Source organism: Lactuca sativa, chromosome 5 (genome assembly GCF_002870075.4).
Source record: "Lactuca sativa cultivar Salinas chromosome 5, Lsat_Salinas_v11, whole genome shotgun sequence".
NCBI lineage: Eukaryota > Viridiplantae > Streptophyta > Magnoliopsida > Asterales > Asteraceae > Lactuca > Lactuca sativa.
The window spans coordinates 260,624,791-260,649,995 of record NC_056627.2 but is presented as its reverse complement, the minus strand read 5'-3'; the positions used below and the strand labels follow the sequence as shown (position 1 = coordinate 260,649,995).

At 39.2% G+C, this 25,205-nt stretch overlaps 1 protein-coding gene across 1 annotated transcript; it reads left to right on the top strand.

The window, feature by feature from the left end:
* The first annotated feature begins 20,457 nt into the window (after nucleotides 1-20,457).
* LOC111878415 (uncharacterized) lies at nucleotides 20,458-24,978 on the top strand. Its single transcript, XM_052771610.1, has 5 exons — nucleotides 20,458-20,718; nucleotides 20,803-20,972; nucleotides 21,053-23,445; nucleotides 23,521-24,160; nucleotides 24,244-24,978. The coding sequence occupies exons 3-5, from the start codon at nucleotides 23,230-23,232 to the stop codon at nucleotides 24,855-24,857; spliced, it is 1,470 nt and encodes a 489-aa protein (XP_052627570.1). The 5' UTR covers nucleotides 20,458-20,718; nucleotides 20,803-20,972; nucleotides 21,053-23,229; the 3' UTR covers nucleotides 24,858-24,978.
* Nucleotides 24,979-25,205: the final 227 nt, after the last annotated feature.

Genomic DNA, 25,205 nt, shown 5'->3' with positions numbered 1-25,205 from the left:
TGTGCTAATAACCAACAAAGTGAAAGTACAATGCTATAAATCGGTAGATTTTCAATGTATAATGCATGAGGTTTCAACAACTCCATCTGCAACAAAAAAGATGCAACATAGCAATAATCACAAACACTATGGATTTTCAAGAAGTCTGAAGTTAAAGGGCATGTAGTCGATTTGAACTACAACTTACAATAAATTCTTAAATAACGGACACAGAGAATAAGCTCAAACTTGTTGACACTTTAAGTACAACAAAACTATCATTACGTACAACTAACAGAAAGAAAAACCAAACAAGAAAACGCACATTTTCCACAGTTGCTTGCAAGTGTTTTCTAGTTCACCATCAAGTGTTTTGTAGTTCACCATCCTGTGATAACATAAAATTCTTATTCATAATGATAGTTCATGTGAATAATTTCTTTACTTGTCATTTAATAAAAAAAAATATATATCAACTACCGAAAACAATCTTAATAAATATTGAATAACAAGAATGAAATCGTACCGGCTCAAGTGTTAAAAACATTATAACATAGGGTATTTTCGTAATTTACCTATTTTCTCACCATTTGACCTTTTGGTATGAAATAAGCATATGTTGTTCCTGCATGTCCGTTTAAAAACACTACAAGGATCGTATACTATGCAGACGACATTTTTGAGCTCTGTCCAAACGACTTGTCGTCGGTAAAGCCTATAGAGACGACATTTGGTCTGTAAAAAGTCATCGGTATAGCTCCGTCGCTAAAAGTCGAAAATGTCGTCGATACAGGTGTCGTCGGTATAGCATACTCTGTCCAGACGACAAGTCGTCTGGAAAGGGTCGTCGGGATTAATTTTCGAGGAAATTAGAAAAAGTTTTATTCTCACCCTATAGAGACGGTATGTCGTTTGGATAAGTGAGAGCTATAGAGACGACTTGTCGTTTTGAAAAATGAAAATCGTTTTTACAGTTGGAAAGCTATACCGACGACATGTCGTCTCTATAGCCATTTTTTTTTTTATATATCATCCACCAGTTTTGTTATATATACCATTTAAAACAAATCCACATGGGATATTTTCAGAATAATATAAACATAAGATAACATATGATTAAAATCCAAAAGCACTTAATAAACATAACATACCTTTCAAATTCTACTACATAACAAAATAACAAAAACAAAACAAAAAAAAAAAAAAAAACAAGTTTTTAACAAACATTGTTGTCATTACCATTCTAGTTTTCCTTCTACTCATCATCATCACCATCATCATCAACATCATCAAACAAAATAACAAAAAAAAGGAAGTTTTTAACAAACATTGTTGTCATTACCATTCTAGTTCTCCTCATCATCATCGTCATCATCATCATCATCATCATCACCACCACCATCATCAACATCATCATCATCATCATCCTCCGCGAGTTCATTTGATGTTTCGGGGTTATTTTGTGGAACCATATTGGGATTAAACTGGAATTGTGGCATTGGTTGTGGTTGGAAGTTTGGAATGAAAGACGCGAAAGTGTTATTAAACATTTGGTTCATTTGTTGCATTTGTTGCTGCATGAATTGCATTTGTTGGGATAATACAGCAACTTGGGGATTATCTGAAGATTGGGATGTGGAAGCTTTGGAACGATTGGTATGTTCATTTGGAAATAAATTATTGTTGATGCTTGGTTTCCTTCCAATTCCGCGAATATGCCCACGTCTCTCACCGAGGGCACGAGCGAGGCATTGTTCTTCATTTAACTTTTCGTTCTCCCCGAGTTGTGATTGCATCACCATCTTCTCTCGTTGAATGTTTTCCTAAGATAAAGAAAAAAAATAAAAGTATATTAATTAAAAAAATAACTAAATTTATACACTAAAATAATAATATTATACCTTAAACTAACTAAAATAATAATAACATATTTATCAAAAAACTTATTAACTTTTTTTATTACTTACCCAAACGACTTCTGCTTGTGGTGTACACCATCCCCGACTTTCTTTAAATCGGATCTGTCTCCAACCGTCGATATGTTGCGGGTCTTCTCCTCATTCTCTCTATAATAAGCCAAAAACAATTAATATATTTACATAAATGTTAATAAATTTTTTTATAAAATACAAATAAATTTAGTTACCTCCTCATGTCGTCTGTCTGCATATGTTCTACTTCCATGAGAACTCGTAATTTGAAGTTTGGACCTGCTTTCTTTACCTTCTTTGCACTGCTTCCTATAACTCTCATCCAAAAAAAGAAGATCGATCATGTTATTCCAAGCTTCCTCATCCATATCATCCGGTGGAGTTTGTCTTGCACCTTCCACATCATCATATCCACCAACACTATCAAAATAATATTTCACGTCATGTTTGTGCTGTTTATAAGCTCTTTGGCAGTTGCCCTGTATAGTCGCTCGAACGGCTTCCCACAGAGGATGTGATGATCGTGAGACTTTAGCCCAACCAAATTTGATGCTGTATCATTCACCTTCTTATTAAAGTTCGATCCAAAACCATCAGGTAGCCTCACTCCTTTAATGAATTGATAGAATCGTTGTCGATCAATTGGTTTAAAAGAGTAATCAGCATGTGGTAGTATTATTTTCTTCTTGTTGTCTTCCTTATTATTATTGACTTTCTTCCTCTTGTTGACTTTCTCTTTTGGCCACTGATGTGGCCGAATGCCCATATTTTTCAAGTCTTCTCTTGCCTCTTTTTTGTCTTTGGTTTTTTCATTCATCAATGTAGTATTTATAAAACTCTCATCCACATTTTTCTCCACATGCATAAAATCTATATTGTGTTTTAGCTCGAGGGAAGACCAATACTCAAGCTTAAAAAAGATACTATGTTTCGTCCAATTCAACTCTTTTTTTCTTGTTTCATCATTGCGCTTTCTTGTTGCACCCTCATGCTCAGGATGTTTCCCGGGAATATGATCAGGGAGACAAGCCAATTGCTTTAATATAGCTGTATTGCTAAATCGTCTTGGATGTGGCCTTCTCTCAGGTTGACCATTAAACAATAAACTTTGCCTCCACTTATGGTTCATATGCAAGAATCATCTATGACCAACATAAGACATCGTGTTGGTGACATGAATTGAAGATGTGTCTGCGTTACAAGTAGGGCATGCTAAATAACCTTGACCGCTCCTACCAGACAAACTTCCACGCGCTGGAAAATCATTGATAGTCCATAACAACATCACACGCATGTTGAATACGGTGTTGGTTGACGCATCTCTCATTTGGACTCCTTCAGACCACAACATTTTCAACTCATCCACCAAAGGCCTCAAGAAAATATCAATGTCCTTTTATGGTGATTTAGGGCCAGGAATCAGCAAAGTTAGCATGAAAGAAGACTCTTTCATACATATCCATGGTGGTGTATTGTAGGTAGTTAATATAACCGGCCAAGTACTATAAGTACTATTAAAGTTGCCGAATGGATTAAATCCATCAGCATCCAAACCTAGACGAACATTTCTAGGTTCTTTAGCAAACTCTGGATATCTTTGATCAAAATCTTGCCATGACTTCCCATCAACCGGATGATACATCATACCATCTATTGAGCGTCTAGTATTATGCTAACTTATATCTTTAGCTGTGAATCTGGAGCTATACATTCGTCGAAGTCTTGGAGTCACAGGAAAGTATCGCAACACTTTTTGTGGTACTTTCTTCCCCTTTGTAGTTGTGTCCACCCATCTACTCTCCTTACAAATCAGGCAATTTTGCATGGAACTGTTCTCCTTCCAAGACAAAGCACAATCATTTTTGCAAGCGTGGATCAATTGATATCCTAACCCTATCTTTCTCAACTTCTTTTTAGCTTCATAGTGTGAAGCTGGAATCTTGCTCTTCGGGAAAGCAGCTCTTCGTAACTCTACAAGTTGATCAAACGAACTATTTGTCCATCTATTGATCACTTTAATATGCAACAACTTTGCCAAAAAGTTTAAGGCAGACATATCGCTACATTCAGGGTATAACTTGGTATTGAGCTCCTCAAACAAATCATCAAATTCCGGGTCTATACCTCGCCCCTCCTTGTCTATATTTTCTTCATTTGTATTTTGTTCCGCCATAACATCATCAATTACATCAAACATCTCATTACTTGTGGGCGTGTTTACTGGAATGTTTGTTCTTGGAGTCGAATTGTAGCTTAAATCCGAAGAACCGACATGTTTCTCCCCGTGATGAATCCACGTAGTATATGTTTCTAGAAACCCAATGTCATGTCAGTGGGCATAAACCGTAGGCAAAACATGTCGATACGAATTCACACACGTTTTGCACGGGCACCGCACTTTGCCTTTGGAGTTGACATGTTTCTCAGCAATCTTCATAAAGTTTTTAAGACCTTCCAAGTATTTTGAAGACATTCGGTTCTCTCTAATCCAACTCTTATCGATCGTCATTGTTGTTTCATTATTAAAAATTATATTATATATATAGTTATCGAAAGTTAGATTGTATTTAGGCTATATAAATAAATATATACCTAAGAATAGATATAGTATTCACAAATATATAAAAATATATGTACTCGAAAAGTAAAAATCAGACGGATTGGATAGAGTATTCACAATGGTTATGCAGAAGAAACTTAAACTAAAAATCAACGATTCAACCTGTTTTAATAAGAAAATCATATCAATTTGATTTTATAATTTATTTTATTTTATTTTAATATTAATATTAATTTGATTTTAAAACTAATTTAATTTGATTTTATAATTAATTTGATTTTGTTTTAAACCATATATAGTTTACCCTTAAGTTTTTTTTAGAGTTTCTAGTTGTTTCAATTATATCATTGTAGTTTTTTCCTTTATTTTTCTTATTCATTTTTATATTTATATATGGTTTTATAATTAATTTGATTTTGTTTTAAACTAATATTAATTTGATTTTAAAACTAATTTAATTTGATTTTACAATTAATTTAGTATTTTGTTTTTATTGATTTTTTTTAAAAACTAAATCACATTTACTTGCTAGTTCTATATCACATTTACTTTATAATTATTTTAAAATTACTAAAAGTACGTTGCTATTAATAACCTAATTAAGCTAAAGTCGTAATGACCAACATTAAGTCACTAACAAAATTAAACACTCAAATTGTGAAGTTTGTTTGCTAGTTCTATAAGGTTGCATATAAAATCAAATTGTGAAGATGATTCCTTGAATTTCGTTTGTTAAGTATTGTTTTTATGTATTAATTCAAAATATAATGTCTATATAAAGCTTACCCTTAACTTTTTTTAGAGTTTCTAGTTGTTTCGGTTATATCATTGTTGCATGCTCTTTGTTAGTGTTTTCACAAATTGTATGTCTATCTAGTTTAAGATTTTTTGGCACTATTGGGAAACTAAATTAATGAGTGTGATTGGGTTCTTATCACACTAATGCACTAAAATTATCATCTAATGCACTATTGGGAAACTAAATTAATGAGTGCGATTGAGTTCTTATCACACTAATGCACTAAAATTATCATCATTTAAAACCATTCATATCAATGCAATTCAAAGTGGTCCTTTTATATATATATATATATATATATATATATATATATATATATATATATATATATATATATATATATATATATATATATCCCTTGAAGCACATCTAATCCACTAAAATTATCACCATTTAAAATCATTCATACAATGCAATTCAAAGTGGTTATTATGTTGCATATACATATCATGATCTATGAAAAAAAAAAAAAAAATCACTGCATCGTCTTTGTGGTATGGTATAGTTTAAGAAAAAAAATTAAAAAATCCATAAACTAACCTCATAATGTGGTCAAAAAAAACGGAATTCCTTTTCTATGGGGTGGTCTTGTTGCCAATCAATAGAGAGAAATGTAGCTCAATCAACAGAGAGAAATGGAGCAGTGATTTAGGGCTCCATATTATTAAAATAAAGGACAAAACATTTAGAAATTAAGAAGCAATCAAGCAACAAAACCCTTACCTTGGTGGAAGATGAACTCGGAATCAACTTCTAGCCCATGAGATCGCCGATTGCAAGCTTTGAGAGGAAATGGTGAGCGACTCCAAAATGAAAGCTGAAAGTGGGTTTTGTTATCCGGGAAACCCTATACCGACGACAAGACGTCGGTATAGGTCGACCAAAACGCCGTCGTATAGCTTTAGTTCATTAAAAAATAAAATAAAATAAAATAAAAGATTTCACGCGGATCGGGGCCCCCTTTTTTAGACATGTCGTCGGTATTGCCTCACAAAACGACATCGTTCCCATGTTCTGCAACACGGATTAAAAATAAAGGGAAATTAGATTTTAATCAACCTATACCGACGACAAGTCGTCGGAATAGGTCGCAAAAAACGACATCGCTCCCATGTTCTGCAACACGGATTAAAAATAAAGGGAAATTAAATTTTTATCAACCTATACCGACAACAAGTCGTCTGAATAGGTCGCATAAAACGACGTCGTCTCGGATTTCTGCTACAAGGAAAGAAAATAAATGGAAAATATTTTTTTAGAACATTTTCCAGGCGACAAGTCGTCTGTAAAGCTTTTCGATATACCGCCAATTTTTCATCTTTTCCCGCCGAGTCTGTACCGACGACATGTCGTCGGTATAGCCCTTCTGGTCAAAGTTTAATGGTCAACATTTTTTTCCTTTGTACCGACGACATGTCGTCGGTATAGGGTGACTTTTGCCGATGACATGTGTCGTTTGGATAGGTGTCGTCTGCACATGATGGAATTCTTGTAGTGAAAACAAACAATAGAACATCAATCATTAGGGTGAGAATTATCAGTAAACCCATTGCCCTACATGTCACATTTGGGCTTGTTGGTCGGCATTACTTGCAAAACAAGTTCAAGATCTGGTTTAATAAAAAAAGTTGATAAGGATCAATTAACAGAAAGATGATTAAAAAAATTAACTTTATTATACTTTTATGCGATTATAAACTACTTATGTGAGTTGATGTTGTTCTTTTATCTTCAAGTTGTATTTGTTTCTGGTTAAGTGGTGAATTCCTTTCAGGAAAAATACACAACAATTAATTATATTTTGGTTAATATTAGTGTGTAGGTGACAAATTTAGTTTAATTTTATAATGCTAGATTAAGTAAAGTTTTATCTTACTTTGATAGTTTTATGCATCTAGATTCAAAGGCATTAATTTTTTGATCTATTTTTATTCAAGGGATTTTATACTTTCTTTTCGTCTGAGTCTTTAATAGATGATTATTAGGTATTTGGGTTAAGTGCAATAAATGGATGATCCTTGTGATTGCATGTTGATATACTAAAGCTTTTAAGGCAATCTACTTATTGGAAAAGGACCGGTGGAATGACTGTTTAATCCCAATGCGTTATCCCAATATTTTCAGGTTTTGGATCTACAAAATAATGATATGGCTCGATGTTTAAAAATCAAATTATCTAACTTGTCCTGCTTCTAATTTCCATCTTAGCAAAGGGTGTGTTATATTTTACGATGAAATAGCTATGTAATTTCATTAATTTGTTTATTATAGTACCTTATATTTATTTCCCTTTATTAGTTACATTGTGCACTTTATTGCTTCAACTACAGTCTTAGGTTGTGCTAACTTTTGTGAACAGAGTCATGTACTTCTTTGTATCTTTTATTAACCTTTTCTCAAGTGAAGGAGTTATTCCACGGTTAGTTTCAGCCCCCATAAGCTTGTTTGATACCAAAGGGTATAAGAGTAAATCCAGATACAATCCTCATGTTTATAACACTACTGATATAGCTATCAGGGAAATGATTAATAGACTCTTTTTTTACATTGTCCCAGTATGCTTCAATGTATTGTTTTTTTTTTCTTTTTTGTCACTTTTTGTATTATTTTCATGAAATCTTGCTTGAATTTGGGGAAGTTCTTTTTACATTTGTTGATTTTTGGATAGAAGATGACGAATGAGTCCATGTTAAAAGTACTTGTGAAAGATCTGTGACTTTAAAAAAACCCCAAATATTTTTATCGATTGAATTACAAAGTGTACCATCTACAATTAGTTTCCAGTATTAAGTATTAAAATGTTCTGAAACAACAATTAGTGAGTATTTTTGTTGTACAATAGCTAAGTTTAATATATTACCAAATTTTATTTTGTTCTGGAGGGTGTTGACAAGTTTATCAATTTCATTGATTCTCTATATAACCCAGATGACGCATCAATAAATGACCTGGCAATGGAGTTAATATTGAAAATTTACGTTAGCTTTACTGAATTTAATTATGATATTTTTCTTTTTTGACTTTGAACATAACATGAGTTTTTTAACATTCTTACCGGACCATTAGTTTGTGACGGTACCAAATAGCAAACATTAAGCATATTATTTTGTATACCCCAAACTAAAACCCAGGATTCATTGAACTATAAAATCACAAAATAATCGTATCAATGCTTCCATTTATATCATAAAAACCAATCTTGAATTAAATGAAAAGAAATAAAATGAACGAACCCTAAATTAGATCCCAAAATCTAAAACACGCAAGCACATAGATTCATGAAAGCACAGGGAACAAATCGAAAAGAATAAGAATGAAAATTACCTGTACACCCAAGGATTTTCAATAAGAGCACATGGTAATACGCGTCAATCCAATAGCCTTTGAAGCATAAAGCGGTCAATTGACTAGAACTTACGATTCCTGGAAATAGGGTTTTTCTACGTATGATTTTTTTCGAGAACATTTCTTATTGTGAGAACATTTGAAAATAAATTTGAACCATATAATATTTTTAAATTAAAATCATCAAATAATATTATTATAAATCAAACATTAAGTAAAAAAAATGAAAAAACCCACTAACCAACATCATCACCACCCAAACAACACCACCCACCTCAACCACCCATCACCACCACCCGCCACCACTAACCACAGCCACCATCTAGCACCACCCATAACCACCGCCCGCTGCTACCACTCCCACCCACCATCCACCAAAACCACCACCCACCATCACCACCCCAACCACCCATTATAACCACCACCCCCACCACTAACCACAACCACCATCTACCACCACCAATCATCACCACCCATAACCACCGCCCGCTGCAACCACCCCCACCCACCACCCATCACTACCACCTACCTACCACCCACCATTATAACCACCACATGTCTCTACCACTAACCACCACCCACCACCACCACCCATCACTACCGACCAACACCACCCATCAATACCTCCTGCTACCATCATCTCCACCCATCTCCAACAATACAACAACCCACCACCACTCGCCACCATCACCACCCACCCATTTCTACAACCCATCACTACTACCCACCAACCACAACCACCCCTACCCACCCGCCTCTACCACCCATCGTCACCACCCGCCATGACTTCCTCCATCCACCACCCACCAAGATCACTACCACCTACCACCATCACCACCGACCACCACCAACCTCCACTGATCACTACCACCCACCTCCACCACTCACCACCACCACCCATCACCACTACCCCACCTATCACCCACCAAAACCACCATACACCACCACCACCACTACCCCTACGACCAACCACCACCACCCATCACTACCACCCGTCACCATCACCACCCTACCACCACCCATCACTACCACCCATCACCATCACCACCCTACCACAACCCATCACCCCACATGTCACCCCTACCACCCTTAACCACCACCACCACCTGTCAATTAAAGAGGTGATAAAAGTTGTTTTTTTTTAACAAAACATGTAATTTCAATTTCCGTTTTTAAAAGTCTATTGGATGAAATAATTAGGTTTAATAATCAGATAATTAAAGGTTTCATGGTTTCATGTGAATTTAATATTACTTAGTTTGATATTGTTGTAGATAATGTCAATATTATTAAATACACCATTCTCTAATATTATGGTCCTACATGAACTCTCTTGAATTTGGTGTAAAACAAGTATGAATTAAGTAAAACAAATATCACCTCTTATTGCTTGATATGACAATTACCAATTTAGTTAAACAAATAGCACCTTTAAATTTGGATTATGTTATTTTGTTCATCTCCTACAATAGTTTATGTAACACCTAGTTGTATTTAAATTCAAATAATTTCATGTTTTGCTCTGGGACTCGGTGAGTTGGAAGCCCAACTCGTCGAGTAGACTCAATTTTGACCAGGATGTTTAGTGACCTACTCGACGAGTCGAGAGACCGACTCGACGAGTAGGGTTGTCTTTATAAAACCCTAATATTTAGGGTTTGCGCCCTATTTAAAACATTTATCCTGTCTCAACCCAACCTCCATCGTCCCTCCCAACTCAGAGAAACCCTAAATCGAAACCCTAACCTTGTTTGAGTGTTCTTGAGCCATTATTGTGTGCTTGTGGTGACTGTGAAGCTTGAGAAGGAAGAAGGAGCTTGGAAGTTCGAGTGGAAGCTAGTAGATCCGGAGGTTGTGCTCCATTTCCAGCTCACTTGAGGTATAAAGCTGAAACCTTGACCATCTATCTCTTAGATCTCTAGTTAGGGTTCATTTCTACCTTTTCAAAACCATAAAGGTGCCATACTCGGAATTTTGTGGTTCATTGAGGGTATAGCTTCAGATCTAGAACCATTGGGGGTTCTTATGGCATAAAGGTGCCAACTTTAATGTCATAAGCACCCCATGCATCTTGTAGACTTCATTCTAGAGCCATTTAGGCCAAATGCCTCATGCATTGACGTCAAGATCGGAACTTTACGTATAATATGGACCCTAAGAGGTCAGATCTATGGTTTGGATGCATTAAGATTGACTGTATAGTTTTGGACAAAAAGGGACTCAGCGAGTCGGGTCGCAGCTTCCCCCAAACGTCTTTTGGAAATGGTCTTTGGTTGAGTTGAAGGAAAACTCAGCCTGTTGGGGTTTGTTATGGACTAGAAGATCGAAGTACTTGAAGAGTTTAAGGAGGAACTTAGTGAGTCATAGACTAAACACCTTCATACGGATTAAGATGAACCCGACGAGTTCAAGAATGAACTCGGCGAGTCAGTTGAAGAAGGTACCGATATTTTGTTGAAGGCGAACTCGTCAAGCTCTTGCTAGACTCATTGAGTAGCGACGGGGTTGTAACATTTTGTGGACCTGGGGACTCGACGATTTGGTGGACCAACTCGGCAAGTCTAGTCAACCAAAGTTGACTTTGACCAAGGTTGTGACCTTGACTTTGCCTTGGACTTGAGTTGACCCTTTTAGGGGTTACAAGTATGAAATGGTAATGTAGAAAGAATGTTGTTTAGGGATTGAGGAGTTGAGAAGAGTTGATTTCCATACCGAGGACAGTGCAAACACTACACGACATTGAGGTGAGTTACCTTCCAGTATAGGTGGGTCTACGGCCACAATGCCAGCCCACTAGCAGGGAATGTCTTTGGATGATTGTCTTTGTGATAATTTCTAGGTTTGCTACTACCTTATGTGTTCTATATGCCAGTATGATAAGTTATATGTGATAGTAGTAGTAGGAGGGGAATAGTCCCCCGATTCGGTCGTTAGGGCAGAAGGGTAGGTCGGATGCCCCAGATATGTCTGACAGCATGATTATGATATGATATTATGTGATAGTGGTAGGGGTGAAACAGTCCCCATGGCCGGTTGGGATAGACGGGAGGGTAGACAGGCACCCCAGAATAGCCTGACACGGGTAGGTCAGCACCCCAGAACGGCTTGACACAGGTAGGTTGGCACCCCATAATGGCTTGACATGGGTAAGTCGGGCACCCTAGAATTGTCCGGCAGTATGTATGATTGTATGGTGTGTAGTGTGACAGGGGAACTCACTAAGCATTATGCTTACGGTTTTTAGTTTTGGTTTCAGGTACCTCTTCGTCTAAGGGTAAGGAGCCAGCAGGGTAGCAGCGCATCGCACACACATGATTCCGCATTTGAGATTTTTGGGATTTTACTCTGACATTATTACTATTTGACGATAAGGTTTTTGAGACATGTAACTATGGTTTATGAATTAATCTGATCTCAGTAATGTTTTCCTCCAATGAATTTTATAAGCAATATAATTAAAACAAAAACTTTTGGTCTCGATTTTTGGGATGTTACAAGTTGGTATCAGAGCCTTGGTTTGAGGGATTCGAGCACACCTTCGGGGGTGTCTGGACTCAAATCGAGGGCTTGAAATATTTTTACAAGAAAATAGTTTTCAAAATTTTAAAAATAAGGAGTTTTGAGAAAGAACAAGGTGTGTCATGTGTGCGACCGGCCGAGCTCAAGTAAGTTTTCCCCATGATACCCATACATGATATGTTATGATTATATAATGTGATTTCGAGAACTGCATGCTTCACTAGGGCTAAGGATCTAGGGAGGATGTCTTGTATGCCTGTTATGTGAATTGCACACTAGATTAGGGCTAAGGATCTTGGAAGGATGTCTTATATTCCTATTATATGACCTTATTGAGCTATATGCTAGGGCTGGTTACTCAGCAGTATGATAGCATGATTAGGTTATGCTTGGTTATGGTTACTCGATGCACGAATGCTGCTTGCTTTGTGCTTATAGGGGTTCTAGCTAGCTTTAACTAACTAGTAAGCGAATATGTAATAGTATTCGCAAGCTAGTTAGGGAAGATTGGTAGGGACTCCTTACGCAGCTGATGGCGGAGAGTAGATCGGAGAGTGCCCTAAGACAAGCCTAGGATAAGGTTAGCTTGGAAAGTTGTATTAGTGAAAGGGACCTTGTAAAGTCGAAGCAATCCTTGAGAAAAGTACGGATAGATGTGGAAGGTAGTATAGGCCCATACTACTGGAAGCAGAGGATCCATACTCGAATCAAGGAGGGCTAAGAAAGAACCATGGAACTTGGAGAGTGTGTGAGACCTCTTGAGAGTATGTATGACCCTGACGTTTATGTGTTTTATTTCAGAATGGTGATTACGCGTCATGGAGCAGGAGGTTCAGGGTCTGGATCAGGATCAAGATCAGGCTCGGGTGCGGGATCCGAGCATGTTGATGACGGGCTATGCGATTTCATCGCGTCTGAGATCATGAGAGGTATCCTTGAGGTGACCCCGGTCATTTTCGGGTCGGTCAAGGATGGGATTATTGAGCTGATGGAGGATCGCCTCGGGACATTCAGGAGTGACTTGGCATCCAGCCAGTTAGGGACGCGCACATTATCCTTCAAGGACTTTAGGGAGAGTGGTGTGCCAGACTTTCATAGGGTGAAGGACCCCATTGCTGCTAGGAGATGGATCGCTGACATCGAGTATGCGCAGTTGATGAGCGTTTGCCCGAAGGGGTCAAAGGTTTGCTTTGCTGAGGATTGATTGAGAGACAATGCTAGGGATTGGTGGGAGTCAGTTGGTGACTCACTGGGAGCCCCATCCATCGAGGCTATGACTTGGTCGGACTTTCTGACCAGGTTTAGGGCAGAGTTTGCGCCAGTTGTGGAGCTTTAGCAGCTGTCCAGGGAGTTTCTTAACATGAGACACACTACTGAGACAGTGGCGGAGATCACCGCCAAGTTCCGAGGGAGGGCCTTGTTGGTACCTCAGTATGTAGGGGATGAGGAGATAAAGAATACCCGTTATCATGACATTTTAAGGGTTGACATTCTGGAGCATGTCAGTTACTCAGCCTGTCCGAACCTGGAGTCCATGATTGTCAGGGCAAGGGAGATGGACATTGATTTAGAGCACCTCAGGAAGAGGAAGGCAGAGATGGAGCAGGTTACTGGGGTTTCGGGGAAGAAACCCAAGGGATCCAACACTAGGTCCAAGGGCCAGCCGGGCCAGAGCCGCAGCAGGAAATGCGGCAGGCTGCATGAGGGAGCTTGTAGAGCAGGATCATCGGGTTGATACAAGCGAGGCAAGACGGGACACTATGGCAGCGATTGTACTTCCTTTTCCCCCACTGTTCAGACATCAGACCTGATTTGCTTTCATTGCAATCTGAGGGGTCATAAAAAGGCCAACTACCCTAGGTTGACAGTAGCAGTAGCAGTGCCAGTGGTGGCGCCAATTCCAAAAACTACTCGGGTTACGGATGGCCGGAAGGTCAATTCAGAGGCTTCAGTGGTGAGGATCCGAGCTTTCTAGTTGACAGCTGAGGAGGCACGCACCGCACCCGATGTGGGGATGATTATGGTTTATTCTCTCTAACTTTTATTATATGTCACTTGTGATATTGATGTGCCATGTTATATGTTTTGTTTAGGAACGTTCCATGTGAACGGTATCCCAGTTCAGGTGTTGTTTGATTCGGGTGCTACCCGATCATTTGTCTCTCTTGCACTTAGCAAGAGGTTCCTTGAGTCTTCAGGCATGTTGGATTGCCCTCTAGAGGTCGAGATTGCGGACGAACGATCAGTGCGAGCATCAGAGATTTTTAGGGATTGTGTTTTGAGGTTGTTCGAGGAGCGCTACTTGGTAGACTTGGTTCCCATACCATTGTGAGGGAATAAGGTTATTATAGGCATGGATTGGTTGATCCCCAATGGGGTAGTGATCGACTGCACGCAGCAGTTGGTCCAGGTCAGGAACCCAAGTGGGGGAGAGCTGGTGATTCAGGGCAAGACGCCACAACATGGACCAACTTTATGTTTCGTAGTGAGAGCTAGGCGCTATCTCCAGCAAGGGTGCACAAGGTATGTCGCTTGTGTCTTGGATACCCGAGAGGTGGGTAAGGCGATGGTGAGTGACGAATCGGTGGTACGAGAGTACGCGGATTTATTCCTAGAGGAGCTGCCTGGGATACTTCTGAAGAGGCAGGTAGAGTTTAGGATCGACATAGTCCCTAGTGCGGCTCCAATAGCCAAGGCACCGTCTCGGTTGGCTCCTCCTGAGATGCAGGAGTTGTCTACACAGTTGCAGGAGCTGTTAGACAAGAGATTCATCAGACCGAGAAATTCACCCAGAGGAGCCCTGATTCTATTTGTGAAGAAGAAGGACGGGTCGCATCGGATGTGTGTAGATTATTAGGAGCTGAATAAGATAACGGTGAAGAACCGTTACCCACTCCCGAGGATTGATGATCTCTTTGACCAACTTCATGGAGCATCTTGGTTCTCCAAGATTGATCTACGTTCAAGTTATCATCAGAGGAGAGTCGAAGAGGAGGATGTACAAAAGACTGCTTTTCGTACACTATATGGTCACTATGAGTTTGTGGTGATGCTTTTCAGGCTCACCAAAGCTCCTGCCGCGTTCATGGATCTCATGAACCGCGTGTGCAGACCGATGTTGGATCAGTATGTGATAGTTTTCATTGATGACATCTTGGTTTATTCCAAGACGCAAGAGCAGCAAGAGGAGCACTTGCGAGAGGTGTTGGATACTCTGAGGAGGTATAGCTTGTATACCAAGTTCTCCAAGTGTGAGTTATGGTTGCGCAAGGTGCAGTTTCTTGGGCACCTTGTCAACCAGAACGGGATTTCGGTCGACCCAGCCAAAGTGGAGGCCGTGGTGAGGTGGGATGTTTCGAGCTCTCCATCTGAGATTCGGAGCTTACTGGGACTGACAAGTTATCATCATAGATTCATTCAGGACTTCTCCAAGATAGTCGTGCCCTTGACCCGGTTGACAAGGAAAGTCGTGGTCTTTCGCTGGGGCCTGAGCAGCAGGCCGCATTTGAGACACGAACACAAAGATTCTACGAGGCGCCAATGTTAGCCCTGCCGGAGGGCGTGGATGACTTTTTAGTATATTGCGATGCATCTATTTCAGGTGTGGGCGCGATATTGATGCAGAAGGGGCATGTTATTGCCAACGCTTCGAGGCAGCTGAAGCCTCATGAGGCGAACTATCCGACGCATGATTTGGAGTTGGGGGCAGTTGTCTTCGCCCTCAATATTTAGCATCATTACCTTTATGGGGTCTGTTGTACCATTAACACTGACCATAAGAGTTTGAGGTACCTCATCGATCAGACAAATCTGAATATGAGACAGCGTCGATGGCTAGGTGTGGTGAAGGATTACGATTGTGAGATCCTCTACCACCTGGGGAAGGCCAATGTTGTGGCCGATGCGCTTAGCCGCAAGGCAGAGCCGATCAGAGATATTTGCTTGAGGATGACTGTGGTAACTCCGCTGTTGGAGGGGATTTGAGAGGCGCAACAGGAGACTATGAAGGAGGAACATCGCAAGAGCGAATGTATTGTGGGTCAGGTTTCCTCCTTCGATTATGACAGCCATGGATTGTTAACACTACACCGGAGGGTGTGGGTCCCATGTCATGGAGGTGTGCACCAGGTATTGATGGAGGAGGCGCACAAATCCAAGTTTTCCATCCATCCCGAGGCGACGAAGATATAAAGGGATCTTCGTCTTGATTATTGGTGGCCCTACATGAAGCAGGATGTAGCTTGGTACGTTGAGAGATGTCTAACCTGCAGGAAGGTCAAGGCCGAGCATCAGAGGCCCCATGGAAAGACCCAGCCGTTGGATATCCCGATCTGGAAATGGGAAGATATCACTATGGATTTCATCATGAAGCTTCCTAGGACCACGTGGGGAGTGGATTCGATTTGGGTCATCGTGGATCGGTTGATCAAGAGCACCCATTTCATTTCGATTTAGGAAAGAATTTCGGCCGAAAAGTTGGCCGACATCTACATCAGAGAGGTAGTGGCTCGGCACGAGGTGCTAGTCTCGGTGGTTATTGACAGAGATGTGGGGTTCACTTCGAGATTTTGGAAGACGTTTCATGACGAGTTGGGTACTCGTTTGCACTTTAGCACCACTTTTCACCCGCGGACGGATGTTCAGAGCGAGCGAACCATCCAGACTTTGGAAGATATGTTGCGAGCATGCGTTTTAGACTTTGAAGGTAGTTGGGATACTTACCTTCCCTTGGCAGAGTTTTCCTACAATAACATATATCACGCGAGTATCGATCGTCCTCCCTTCGAGATGTTGTATGGGAGGAAGTGCAGGACCCCAATATGTTGGGGTGAGGTTGGACAGAAGGTCATGGGGAGTACCGAAGTGGTACTCAAGACTATAGAAAGGATCCAATAGGTTCAGAGCAGGCTTCAGGCTGCTCAGAGTCGGACGAAGAGTTATGCCGAGAAGCGTCGTTCGGAGCTGGAGTTCTAGGTCGGGAATATGGTGCTCCTGATCGTGTTGCCTTGGAAAGGTGTCATTTGGTTCAGGAAGCGGGGCAAGTTGGGCCCCAGGTACATTGGACCCTTCAGTTTTGTAGCCCGGGTGGGCAAGGTGGCATATAGGATGGACATGCCAGCCGAATTCAGTCAGATTTACAGTACTTTTCACGTCTCCCAGCTGTAGAAGTGTCTGGTAGACGATTCAGCGGTGGTGCCTCTAGAGGATATTTAGGTGGATGACAGCCAGGAAGTCAAGAGATCTGAGGAACAAGAGGGTGGAGCTGGTGAAGGTGTAATGGCAGCACCGCAAGGACTTGAAATGGACTTGGGAGTCGGAGGACGAGATGGGGGAGCACTACCCCGAGCTTTTTCCAAATTCAGCAGCAAACTTCAAGGACGAAGTCTAAAATAAATGTTGGAGATTTGTAACACCCAGTTTCTGGTATGTATTTAAATTCAAGTAATTTGATGTTTTGCTCTGGGCCTCGGCGACTTGGAGGCCCAACTCATCGAGTAGACTCAATTTTGACCAGGATGTTTAGTGACCTACTCGACGAGACGGGAGACCAAATCGACGAGTAAGGCTGTCTGGATGAAACCCTAATATTTAGGGTTCGCACCAAATTTAAAACATTTAACCTGTCTCAACCTAGCCTCCATCGTCCCTCCCAACTCAGAGAAACCCTAAATCGAAACCCTAACCTTGTTTGAGTGTTCTTGAGCCATTGTTGTGTGCTTGTGGTGATTATGAAGCTTGAGAAGAAAGAAAGAGCTTGGAAGTTTGAGTGGAAGCTAGTAGATTCAAAGGTTGTGCCCCATTTCCAGCTCACTTGAGGTATAAAGCTGAAACCTTGACCATCTATCTCTTAGATCTCTAGTTAGGGTTCATTTCAACCTTTTCAAAGCCTTAGAGGTGCCATACTCAGAATTTTGTGGTTCATTGAGGGTATAGTTTCAGATCTGGAACCATTGGGGGTTCTTATGGCATAAAGGTGCTAACTTTATTGCCATAAGCACCCCATGCATCTTGTAGACATCATTCTAGATCCATTTGGGCCAAACACCTCATGCATGGATGTCAATATTGGAACTTTACGTATAATATGGACCCTAGGAGGTCAGATCTATGGTTTAGATGCATTAAAACCGATTAAGATCGACTGTATAGTTTTTGACAAAGAGGAACTCGGTGAGTCACTTAGGTGACTCGGCGAGTCGGGTCACAGTTTCCCCCAAACGTCTTCTGGAAATGGTCATTGGTTGAGTTGAAGTAAAACTCAGCCTGTTGGGGTTTGTTATGGATTTGAAGATCGAAGGACTCGACAAGTTCAAGGAGGAACTCAGTGAGTTCAAGGCAATGTCCCAACCACATGAAAACAGACTCGACGAGTTCAAGGAGAACTCTACGAGTCATATACTAAACACCTTCATACGGATGAAGATGAACTCGACAAGTTCAAGGATGAACTTGGCGAGTCAGTTGAAGAAGGTCCCCTTGTTTTGTTGAAGGCGAACTCGTTGAGCTCTTGCTAGACTCGACGAGTAGGGACGAGGTTGTAGCAATTTTTGGACGTCGACGAGTTGATGGACCAACTCGGCGAGTCTAGTCAACCAAATTTGACTTTGACCAAGGATTCCTTGACTTTGCCTTGGACTTGAGTTGACCCTTGTAAGGGTTACGAGTATGAAATGGTAATGTAGAAAGAATGTTGTGTAGGGATTGTGGAGTCGAGAAGAGTTGATTTCCATACCGAGGATAGTCCAGACACTACACAACATCAAGGTGAGTTACCTTCCAGTAGAGGTGGGTATATGATCACAAAGTCGGCCCACTAGCAGGGAATGTCTTTAGATGATTGTCCTTGTGTTAATTGTCTAGGTTTGCTCCTACCTGATGTGTTATATATGCCAGTATGATATGTTATGTGTGATAGTGGTAGTAGGAGGGAAATAGTCCCCCGATTCGGTCGTTAGGGATGAAGGGTAGGTCGGACGCCCTAGATATGTCTGACAGCATGATTATGATATGATATTATGTGATAGTGGTAGGGGTGAGACAGTCCCCTATGGCTGGTTGGGATAGACCGAAGGGTAGGCAGACACCCTAGAATGGCCTGACACGGGTAGGTCAGCACCCCAAAACGGCTTGATACAGATAGGTCAGCACCCCCAGATTGGCTTGACATGGGTAGGTCGGGCACCCTAGAATTGCCCGGCAGTATGTATGATTGTATGGTATGTGGTATGATGGGGGAACTCACTAAGCTTTGTGCTTACGGTTTTCAGTTTTGGTTTTAGGTATCTCTTCGTCTAAGGGGAAGGAGCCGGCAGGGTACTAGCGCATCGCACACACATGATTCCGCATTTGAGATTTCTGGGATTGTACTCTGACATTATTACTATTTGACGATATGGTCTTTGAGACATGTAACTATGGTTTATGATTTAATATGATCTCAGTAATGTTTTCCTCCAACGAATTTTATAAGCAATATAATTAAAACAAAAATTTTTGGTCTCGATTTTTGGGATGTTACAGTTTCACATAAATCCCACAACGGAGTATTTAATATTACTTTTTTCTTCTTCTTTTCACATATTTTTGTTCATTTAAATGAACACATTGTAGTCATATTTGACTTGCAGCCAAATGCACAGGTTTTCTTCTTTAAAATTTATACTTGACAAATTTAGAATACCCCCAACAACCCCAATAGAACAGAACCCCCATGAAAGAAACAATGCACATGAAATCGAAAAACATGAGAAAGGTAAATGCTAACATAGCAAGATAGAAAAGAAAAGAAAAGATCACAAATCTACTTCCCCTCTTCCCATTTTCAAGTCCACTACCTCTCGGTCTCCAGTTATTTGTATAAAAGAAAAAATAATAATGAACATAGGAGAGCCCCATTGTTGTGACTGTGTGTGAATCACCTTTACGTCTCTCTCTCTCTCTCTCTCTCTCTCTATATATATATATATATATATATATATATATATATATATATATATATATATATATCTATCTATCTATCTATCTAGATGTAGCTAGTGGTAGGGGTGTTCACGGTACAGTTTGAAACCGTGAAACCTGTCAAATCGGTCAATGGTTTGGCTTGCGGTTTCTAATTTTTCAAACCGTAATGAACGATTTGGCTTACGGTTTCTAATTTTTCAAACCGTATAAAAACCGGACCGGACCGTAGGTTTGTAATATATATTAATTAATTTTTATACATATGTAATTATGATATTTATATTAATTTATATATATATATACATAATAAAATTTAAAACCCATAACCCATTTAATTACACAACCCAGTTAGTTTGTTACTTAGTTTTGTGAACTGTGAAGCCCAATTGTGAAGTCTTCGATTGGAGTCTGCCAATTTGGGCATTTTCATTCCAAGAGTCTAGGCGTGAGAAGAAGTCAAGAATCGACGACCTAACCCTAATCGTTCCATTCTCATTTCTCTGCTGTTCTTGTTCATACTTCAATGAAAGCAATTGTCGGTAACTGAGTAAAGTACCAGACGCACAGCAGGTTGGCGCTTCCGCCCGCAGTTCTCGTTTCTCTCTACATCTCTGTTCGATAAGGTATATTCTGACCTCTTTCTTGTGTTTTGTATCCGAAATCATTGCTGTATCGAAAATCATTTGTTACTTCTACTCCGCATGCAGCTCTCGTTGCTCTCTCGCCCAATTTATTTACAGGATTAACATTTAAGAAGAATATCAATCACACCAACTGCAATCAGCTTCACATTAATCAAATATTGCTGTTGAAAAGACCAATTGCAGGTCCGCAGGTCTGCTTCTCCGTCTGATGATGTTCGCTTCTCGTCCAGAAGGTGGAATTCATTTCTCATTCTCGTTCTTCCTTTCTGAACTGCTTAACATCACACTTTATGTTTGCTTAATTTGTTTACAGGTACTGTTCACATCTTTTAGTTTTCTTTGTTCTGAAAAAATCGACTGTCAATCTATCAAATGGAATTGCACTTTCTAATTGCTGGGATTATTTTGGAATAAAGTTATTGATTGTGGATCATATGTTCTGATTGTTGGGTCTTTTTGTAATTTGTTAGACTAAAAAGTTTACTTGAATATTTCAAAGAATTGTCATCTCTAGTTGTAAATTACTCCATCTATTCTTTATAGATAAGAACTATGTGATTCTTCATTGATTACTAACTTTTTGAGCTAAGAGGGTGATGAGTTCTTTTCATTTGGGGTTTATGTAGCGAGTTTTGATGGCATGTTCCTGGATTATTCACGGCAATGTGCCACCCTTGATACAATGTCTAAGCTCTTTAAACTTGTTGAGGGCAGGTTGCCTTTCTTTTCTCTTGATTGAGGATATTATAGTAATGTGAGCATTGTATAAAATACAAATCAAGGAAATTATGAGCTTGAGCCTCCAAAGAAAAAAAAAATGAGAAAATGACAAAAATAGCCAATTACACTAATTGCATTACAAAAATAGCCAAAAAAAATCAAGATTACAAAAATAGCCACCCATTTCGCAGATGAGAAGGTCTCATCTGCGAAATGGGCTTCTCATCTGCGAAAGTACAACTACCTAAAGCACAGTTGTGCTTTAGGTACTTGTACTTTCGCAGATGAGAATTTTTTTTTTTTTTTTTTAAATTTTTTCTGTATAAATAGGGGTAATTTCGCAGATGGAATAGGTCCATCTGCGAAATCCTCTGAGCCTATCTGCGAAATGATGCAATTATTTTTATTTTTATTTTTATTTTTTTATTTTTTTTTTTAAGTTTGACTATGAAATGAATTGGTTTGACTACGAAATGGGCTTTGCTATATAAAAACTTTTGTAGAAAAAATATCATTTTGGTTGTTATTTGTTTGTGAAATACTCTCTACAATTTGCTCAAAAAATGATTGAATATTTGGTTTGTCTTGTAACCGGTGGGAGATGGCAAGTTAATGGAACTAATCTGGAATACATATGTCCACAGGGAGGTATTTCTGAACTTGCTTTGATATTTTCTGAGTATATTAGTTATAGTGATTTTGTATCTTTGGTAAGAAGCAAAATTGGTTTGTTAGACAAATATAGAATTAATCTTCGTTTCCACCATCCTGAATTAAATTATTATATAGCTATAGTTGAAGACGTGGATGTTAGAATGTTGATAAACGTAATCAAATGTAGTGGAGGAAGGGCTGTGAAAGTGTTTGTGGTGGTTGATGAAGTTGAGGAGGTTAATGGGGGCGGTGAAATTGGAAACCAAGTTGTTGGTAATTTATGCAGTTTTAAAGGGAGCAACGATCCGATAGGTACTTTCAATACTCCTAGTGTACCTCAGTTTCACAGTGTTGCTGAAAATGTTAATGTTAGTTATTCACCTATTCACTATGTGGATCCCGAGAATTACAAGTCTGTTGGTGATGATGATGTTGATACATATATTAATCATGTGGGTGGTCGTTGTGATGATGTTGCCGAACAAGAAGTTAAACTTATGAATAGGCGTGTGGTAGATAAAACTAAAAAGAAAAAAAATTTAACTCAAAAAAATGAAAAAAATCATGTTTACGGGCATTATGTTGATGTTGGTGATGTATGTTTAGATATAACCGAGCTACAAAGTAATTCCGATAGAGATGAGTTGGGTGGTGAAGTTAAAGCTAAGTATCCCGATAACCTTTTTCACGGTATGCCCCCTGTACCAGCATGGCCAGTTGATAATAATAAAGATATCCCAACACAGATGGTAGACATTAATCTTCAAAAGATTCAATGTGAGAGTATATTTAAAAACAAAGAACTTTTAAAGCGGTGTATTGGTAAAAAAATGTCTTCGAGAAGGTTTCCAGACGAGGACAAGTAGATCCACCAAATCAAGATATGAAGCTCTGTGTGTTTCGAAAAATTGTTCTTGGTTACTAAGAGCAAAAGCAATTAAAAATACTGATGGACTTTTCCAAGTGAATAAATTTGTTGATGTACACACATGTTCTTCAACATTGTTGCAACCTAATCATCGACAAGCAAACAAATATGTTTCGGGTGAATATGTTGCTGATGTTTTGGCTGAAGACTATAGTAAAGTTTATCGGGGAAAAGAAATTGTTAATGATATGAATGCTCAATTGAATATCAATATCTCATACCATCAGGCATGGCGTGCGAAGCAATATGCATTGTTGTCGTTAAGGGGTAAGAAAGAGGATTCTTTTACCAAACTTCCGGCGTATTGTCACAACTTGGCCAAACATAATCCGGGTACTGTCACACATATTAAAACAGATGTTGATGATCGGTTTGAGTTTTTGTACGTCGCACTCGGTTGCTCGGTTAGTATTATCATGTCCTAATTTTTTTTTAATATTTATTTTGGTGTATTTGAATAGATATACAATGTATTGTAGGTACGAGCTTTTGTCAATTTTTGTAAGCCGACCCTAGTAGTAGATGGAGCTCACCTAAAGGGCGAGTTCAAAGGTACCATGCTACTTGCAGTTACTAAGGACGGACAAAATCAAATATTACCGGTTGCATATGGTATATGCAAAAATGAGTGTACTGATTCTTGGACATGGTTTTTTCAAAAACTACGTGATTGCATAGGAAATATGCAGGAGCTTACAATTATATCTGATAGGTCTCCATCTATAGCAACATCCGTTGCCAACATTTTTCCTCACGCTCATCATGGAATATGTGGTGTCCATTTGTATTTCAACATAGTATCTAGATTCGGCAAGAGTAAGACGGTTAAAGGAATTTTTTGGGAGGCGTGTAGGGCGTACACAGTTGATGCTTTTGATGTTGCCATGGATGTTATGAAAAAGACAAAAGAACCAATATGGGAGTACTTAAAAAGTATAACTCCAGAAACCTGGTCAAGGGCACATTTTAAAGGGAACCGATACAATCTTATGTCGTCCAACAGTGCGGAGTCTATAAATGCATTATCTAGACACGCACGTAAGGTGCCAATACTTATGTTGATTGATTTTTTTCGTGCTACAATGCAACAATGGTGGTTTCAAAGACGTAACTTTGCAGGTATTACGTAAATTTGTAATATTAATGTTTTATTAGTTTCGATGTTATTGATTTTAACTTCTTCATTTTGGCTGTTTTTTTAGCGGAAGCAACAACAACACTTACCCCTTGGGCGGATGAAGTTATAAAAGAAAACAAGAAAACTTTTACCAAATGGGTTGTTCGCATGATCTCAAATACGAAATGCGAGGTCAAAAAGGGGGCACAAAATGTGATTGTTGATTTTCAACATATGACATGTACATGTAGGCATTGGCAACTTGATGGGATACCTTGTGGTCATGTCATAAGATGTTTAACAGTGAACAATTACCAAGACTGCTCGAGGTTTGCATTAAATGCTTACCTTACCGAAACACTGAGGAAAACATATGAGGAATCAATAAACCCTCTGCCGAAGCCATCCGAATGGGAGATCCCCGATGATTTGATGATTGTTAAGCCACCTATAATGGATAAACGTCAGCCAGGCAGGCCAAGAAACACAGACCGCATTCCATCCCAAGGCGAGGGTCCAATTATAAAAGAGTGTTCTACATGTGGTCAACTAGGACACACGAGAAATAATTGTACTGGAAGGGCGTCTGGTAGCAGAGCAGGTCACATAATTTCTACTGCAGAAATGACATATAATATTGGTGGTTCAGCGGGTTGCTCACAAACCCATAACGCTGATTTTGATATAAAACAACCTTGAAATTAAGAGTAATGACGAGTTGTTAGCTTATTATGTATTGTAATATTTTTATTAACTCTTACAAGACATTGCTATGCTTTCATATTTTAGTTAAGTTTGTTGATTATAACAATGAATGAAGCCTTTATATTATAAAATATAGTTTGCAGATTTATTATGTATTGTAATATTTTGATTATAACAGCAAGATGACATCCTCAGTAGCATTTAAACGGGTGTCGTCAATTTTGGTATAAAGATCGTTGAATAATAGAACTTCGGTTTTCATTTCATACCATCTTGCTAAGATGTCTAGTTCGTCACGATCGTTTCTTGTAGCCATTCGGTTTTCAGCATTGAAAATATTTG